This window comes from Toxoplasma gondii, chromosome IX, assembly GCF_000006565.2.
Source record: "Toxoplasma gondii ME49 chromosome IX, whole genome shotgun sequence".
In the NCBI taxonomy this organism is placed as follows: Eukaryota; Apicomplexa; class Conoidasida; order Eucoccidiorida; family Sarcocystidae; genus Toxoplasma; species Toxoplasma gondii.
Genome location: NC_031477.1, coordinates 1,117,053 through 1,123,618, shown reverse-complemented (window position 1 = coordinate 1,123,618; position 6,566 = coordinate 1,117,053). Strand labels below are relative to the sequence as shown.

Below are 6,566 nucleotides of genomic sequence, written 5' to 3'. Positions count from 1 at the left end.
TTTGGTAGACAGGGACCATGAGAGGAAGCGCGGGACCTTGAGGTAGAGAAGAAATTGAACTCTGTATGTGGGGCTGTCTGCCCGGGATTCGCCAGAGGTGTTTCCGATCTAGACTGACGCCACTCGCAGTCCAGTTTGCACGAACATGCGGCATCAATTTCTCTGGCCGAGGCCCTGCGACGTCGTTCTGTACAGAATGGAAACGTTTGCGGCCCGATGGCACCGCGACAAAAATGAGGCTCAGCTAGGGCCGCCATGGTGTCACTTCAGCCTTGAGCGGTTGTAATTCGGACCGTGAACAATCATTTCGTTGTGGATCTACGTTGGATGACAAGGCAACAGAGCGCAGAAGGGAAGGTAATTCATCCACAGATTCCGTCAGCTCCGCCGGGAACAGGGTCATGACTTGAGAGCTATCGCCTGTGATATCGCATGAGCCTCCGTCCCCGATGAGATGCCTGCCGGAAACGCAATAAAGCGAGGCGGTCTCGTTTCCCAGGGCTGCGGTACCAGCGGAAATGTAAAGCACACAAAGCAAAATGTAGGACTGAAATTCAGGAGGACAAGCGCAGGACAGCCAAAAGCGTCACAGTCAGCTCTTGTCTTGTGATTCGCGAGCTGATACGCGGGTGCTGTCATACAGCGCTGCCCAGCAACGGTGTCTCCAACAGTACCTTGGTTAAGTTTATCAGGGCTCGTTTGCTTCGAAAAACATGCGTCCTGTCGTGTTTTATGAAAACGAAAAATCGCTCAAAGTTTGGTACGAAAAGCAGCTGCAATTTGGCCACCACCAAGATCACTCTGTTGCCGTGTAGCTCACCGAGTACCATGTCTACCGCGGGGGGTGGCGATTCTCTCCGAACGGTTCGTCGTGTCTTCACGTTTGCCGTTTCGAGTGTTCGCATGCACCACGGGAGGGGGGCGATTGGCTGTTTTTCGTATTGAACGAAGGGGTGTAGTACCGAAAACTTTGAAGGATTATACCATTTTTTATCACTGGCGGCGTCTTCTGACCGCTGAACACCATGAGGCTCAACTGTCGGCACCTGTTGCTGTTGACGTGGAAAAGCAGATAATAGGATCCGCTATGCCTAGCCGATTTGGCTACTTGTTTTCACTTTTTTGGAATTTCTAGACAAAAAACGCAGGCGTTTCCGTTTTGCGTATTCAACCTCTGCGCCACTGGCCGTCTTTCTGTGTTACCACCGTCTAGTGCCTGGCTGGCACTGGGCCGAGTGCATCAGAACCTGTTTTCCCGCAGCAATTCCGGAGCAAAGTCGTTCTCACTTTTAGACAGCCGACATGTATCCTGACAGGTTTGCATTCAAAGAAATTTACTCATGCGGTCACTGTAGTCTCCAGGCTTGTTGACACGCGAATGACCTGAGTCATTGCTGGCAATTAACAGCACAGTGGCTTACGCAGATGCCGCCGTTGTAACGTGAAGGGTGGCTGCGTCGTGAGTGTGACTCCAGAGTCAACGGACCGAGATACAAGCGGTAAGCTGCACCTGGTTCTGATTCCGAGCAGCACAGCAAGAATCCGGCTCGATGTCAGGACCATGGGAGCCATGCTGTTTGGCATCTTTAAGTGCCGACCCCCAGTTCAGTCATGGGTGGGGCAGCGCAATTGTATCCTTCATCATGTTACAGAGAATATACCGCGGTGATTGAAATATCCTAGATATCTCAGTTGACGGTAGGATCCTCCCGCGATCCACTACCACCAAGTTAATAGGCCGTAAGGTGCCATGCGCGAAGGATCCAAGAGCAGGCCTATCCAAGCGTACACAACCAACCAGCTATTTTGCCTTTCCAAATGGAAAGAAGCACGCTGGTGTGACAGGCCGTGCTGCCAGGGAAGTTCCAAGAGCCACATCCTTCCCCGGTAAAAGCTGAATATGCTGTGTGTTCAATAAAAGATGCAGACAGAAAGTCTGTTCGAACTGCACAACCGAAAAAGGGGAGGTTGACCACTGATTCGCAAGTACCGTTCTAGCCGCCGTCACGAGTCACTCTCATGCTTCGCTATTTAACGGTGGGCACTGCTCTTCGTGTTTACGAAAGTGTCCCGGTGCCGCTGTGCTGTTTCGGCTGCAAATTCCCGTCTACACGCCAGGTGGGTCGACTCCACGTTGTTATAGTAAGGTCAGAGACGCGGTAGGAAGCAATTTATACACGTTTTTAATAGACCTAGAAAGCGATGCATATGGGGAAAATCGCGCTCCGTTGTCAGTGAAGCACCTTAACTCGGACGGCGTACCAACGAATAAAATTTTTAGTGGCAGTTTTAAGCAGCTTAGAATCACTTCATAAATGCTGAATATGAAGTATTGCAATATAAAAAAAGACGAGGGCAGTAGCGCATGTCTATAATTCAAAGCTCTTCTGTGGCAAAACATTATGTATCATGGTGCGGTGAAACTCTCGAGCGTTTGGAGTTGAGTAAATAGTGAGTGGCATGCAGCATTGGAACGCTGTTCCCTTTCAAAATGAGTAGACGCTTGACACTGGCAAAATGCACGACGAATGGTTCATGCGGCATACGTGCGAAGTTATACAGCAGAGATGGCACATTCCACTCAATGTGGTACTTCCCTTTGTATGTGAGCGTTCGAATCGGGATGCTTGGCTTGAACATTTTCCTTGGCTCGGTTTACTCTCGCTGTCTTTTCGCCAGAGACTTGTGGATGTAGCCTTCTCCAGTCACTGCACTGTCTTTCAAGAGGAAGCTTCTAAGATACTCGAAAGCCTCATCCTCGTCGTCTGTGATGAATAGTTTGTCACAGTCCGACTGGCTGATTGTTCCAAATTCCACCATTTTGTCGAAGCTGATGATGCTCTATGGGAACCGAACAGGATGACAACACAACACGTGGCACAGATGCAGGCGTTCGAAATGCAAAGAGGCAAACATATAGACCACTAAAGATGGCTGGTGCCGTTCAGTCCACTCCTGATGACACTGTCTAGAGTAACGAGTCCCTCAGCAATGCAATATCAAGTATAATTCAGAGTGCCTTCCGTTGTCCGTGTTGCAGGATGGTAAATGCAAAACAATTCACGCTACTCGCAGCGATAGTGGAAGGTGCAAAGATGTATCATGATCTCATCCACGGATATCGTAGTCGCTTACCGTCCAGTACGTTTTGCCAAGTAGGACAATAGGCATATCTCGTTTCAGTTTGTTCGACTGTTTCAGCGCCAGCACCTCCATCAATTCGTCTAGCGTTCCAAATCCTCCAGGCGCAGCGATGACCCCGAGAGCAGTGTTGATCATCCAGAACTTCCGCGCAAAGAGATACTGAAACTCAAAGCCGAGGTCCTTCGTTATGTATCGATTCAATCCACCCTCAAACGGTAGAGTGATTCCCATGCCAATTGTCCGAGCCCCCGGGACCTCAGACGCTCCCCTGTTCGCTGCTTCCATCAACCCTGGACCACCACCGGTGCAAATGGCTACGGGGCAGTATACAAGTTCCTGACTCAGTGACCCTTGGTCGGGGCCCCAGTAGTCATCATTGTCTAAGGGTGTCGGAAACTTTTGAAGGATCCTTTTACCAGCCTAAATGTATCAGGCACACAGTGATGATGATATGTCAGACGGAGAGCAGTTCTTACTGCGGTACACACGCTCGTCCTCAATACGGCCTCACCGCCCCGCATCCTGTCTCGTGAAATCCCCCCAGCTTCCCCCCCCCCCCAAGTATAGCTGCAGTCTGTAGTGTTCGACTAAGTGAAAGGGAAAAGGGAAAAACGGAAGAAAATTAAATAAAATAAGGCTCCATTTAGGCGCCGCTCTCTCACGGTGTATAAGTCTGCATTATAGTGCTCGGGGCAAAAATGTGTTCCTCGAAGTCAGGGCCTTCGCGTTCACGATTAACAGCCCGTTGCGCGTGCTTGGCAACTCCACAGAATGCGGTATGCGGCCACATCTACGCGGCACCCCACAGTGAATTTTTGTTTCGCTCTCACAATGCCATATATGTGAGGCTTCCGGATGTCTGTATTTCGCACACAAAGGTATCTTGCACGTTGGGAGCCGGCCCATCCCGCAACTTACAGCCCTTGCCTCGGCGGTCATCAGCCACTCTGCCAGTCTGCGCGTTAGTTTGGTGACCTTTTCGGAAAAGAAACAAAGCCATTCGAGACGACGAAGATCTCCAATCTCCCGTTCCACGGCCAGAACCGCCTCTGGATCGTTCACGGAAGCCCCCTCGGATTCGTTTTTGCCGTTCTTTAACAACCTGAGGCGGGCCGTCGCCTCATTCATGCGGCTGTTCCACTGATCATGCGTAAGAGAACGAGCTGTGCCGAATACAAGGAAGGTGGCCAGAATTCGCTGCTGTCTCAACCTATCTCGGGCCTCTAAATACTCGCACAGCATGCGAACTTGTCTAGCTGGCGCGGTCTGTAGCCAGGCATTATTTGCGTAGGACTGCAACACACAAAGACGACGAGAAAGGGAAGCTGCAAGGATCAGTTTTCTAGGATATTCGCCTGCAGAAGAACGTGCACAGAAGTAATGCATATATGTTCTCATGAATGGCTCATAATAGTGACATCGGCCAGCCTCAATTCTCTATCCGCAGCAAAACAATCTAGAACTACTTTGTTTTGGCCAAGCTAGCCGGTCGGTATGTACAGCGACGACCGTAGGCAGACGGATGCGCTTGACTGTCCTGAGGATATCACCGGAGCATGCACTTCGGAGGAGGTAGCTCCTTAAAGAGATATGTGAGTGTCGTTATTCTATGACGTTGATTAGAAGAAGTATGCAAGGGGCAGCGCTTTAGTCAGTCAGAGTTCCTTGTGTTCGACATCTGTCTTGCCTTTAGGGAAATGGAAGGACCAAGACTGCAGTCGTACCTTTTTTGTCGCTGTAACATCTTTCGCAGCATCTGTGGTGTTCGAATTTCCATTGGTAGATTGCGAATTTCGCTCCGGTGGTGCAGTTGAGCTCATCTTGTCGCCGAGTCAGCTCGCGGATACAGACTGATACCTCGAGTGCTGTGCAGAAGAAAGATTCAGCGAGTGTGAAACGAAATCAATAATCTTATTGGACTGGAATATCTGGCATGCATGGGTAGTGGCGACAGGCAGGCGCTTCACGTCCAGGGCGGTCTCTGAGGTTAGTGCGACCGGTGCCAATATCATGTCGTGACGGAGTCACCTGTCAACATAGCGTAGTCCCCACCGCTTTCCGAAGTAAGACGCAAATTGCATCAGGCGATGAACACGCCTTGGTGTCTGCGGCGGACGAGCTGCTATCGGCAATTGTAATGCAGAACCCACTCCGCATTGATATTCTCCGAATTTGGTACAGGGTAGTGACGAAACACACAGGCCGAGTTCCGGTCGTATCATTTGTCTCCTTCAGTGCAGTTTCATATGGAAGTAACGGAGGGGTAGCGACATTCAGCCTTCAGCGATAAACAACACACTGGGTTCAAGGACTGCTTTACCGGACGGGCAGTTGCTCCTGACTGCAGAAAAGTCGCATCCCCGTGCCTAAGTTGTGGTATATTAAACGGAAGGTGTAGTCATGCGATACTGAGAAGTAGCAGGTGGTTGGTCACGGACCGAGTGACCACTTTCCCGTTAGTCCAAGGGAAACCAAGCCGGCGACGCACACCACACAGACATCGAGGCAAGAAAATTCATCATATAGTGCTTTTCCTCGGTTGAGAGATGTAGTGTTCGCATGCAGGCCCGAGCCCGCCTAAGACGGTGGCTTGATGGTAGGTAACGGCGTGTCTTGCCACCAGGCCCCCCGTGTGCATCGGCTGTAGTTGCGAAGCGGTAGAAGGGCGGGTCATCTCGTCGGCAGGTGGAGAACGGGAAAAACTTCACAGATAAAAGGGCAAACAGAAACTCCTCATTTCGGACGGTAAACCATATATATTCGCTTTGAAAAGGAAGTGTGTTCATCTGTGCTTATTAATCCGATGTTTCGAGTGATGATGTGTCCAAGAGCCAGCCACGCATATGTACCCGCCAGTTCGATAGATTTTCGCTGCAAGTTAATTCCATCACCTTCTTCTCTTTAACATGGCAACTCCAGGATGATAAGAGTTGCAACTGCTCTGCTGGTCCCACTGCAGAAGACAGCCTCAGTCGGTGGCAGTTTGCCAGAGCGTTGTAGTGGGTGGTAAAACTGTGTGAACCTACACCATCAATACCACAGCCCATCGGAGTAGCGTTTTAGGCACGTCTCATAATTGATTCACCGGGTTTTGGAGTCCACGGCAGCATCCACATCATGTAATGGGTGGATCTTTCCCAAAAAAGCGCTTGTGGATACTGATACTGGCGTAAATGGATACAGGAACTCCCAGTTCGATAAACTGCAACACTTCGAGTGTATGCCATCGCGGACACACCGTGTATTTTATCGAGTTGCTGTGAAACGAAAAGCTTTCTATATTCGTTGAAGTTTGTAGTTTATTTAGTTAAAATCAATTATAGGATTGACTGTGTCAATATGTCCACCTGAGCCGATGTAAATGGAGCAAGCGGATTTAAGCTATTCATGACATTTGTTGGGAAAACAGGAATTCGAAAGCT

At 49.9% G+C, this 6,566-nt stretch overlaps 1 protein-coding gene across 1 annotated transcript; it reads right to left on the bottom strand.

The window, feature by feature from the left end:
- Positions 1–2,353: 2,353 nt before the first annotated feature.
- Positions 2,354–5,655, bottom strand: TGME49_266450 (lysine decarboxylase family protein). The gene is made up of 4 exons (XM_002368693.2): positions 4,869–5,655; positions 4,063–4,437; positions 3,136–3,564; positions 2,354–2,841 (listed from the first exon to the last, which is right to left on the bottom strand). The coding sequence occupies exons 1-4, from the start codon at positions 4,962–4,964 to the stop codon at positions 2,656–2,658; spliced, it is 1,086 nt and encodes a 361-aa protein (XP_002368734.1). The 5' UTR covers positions 4,965–5,655; the 3' UTR covers positions 2,354–2,655.
- Positions 5,656–6,566: the final 911 nt, after the last annotated feature.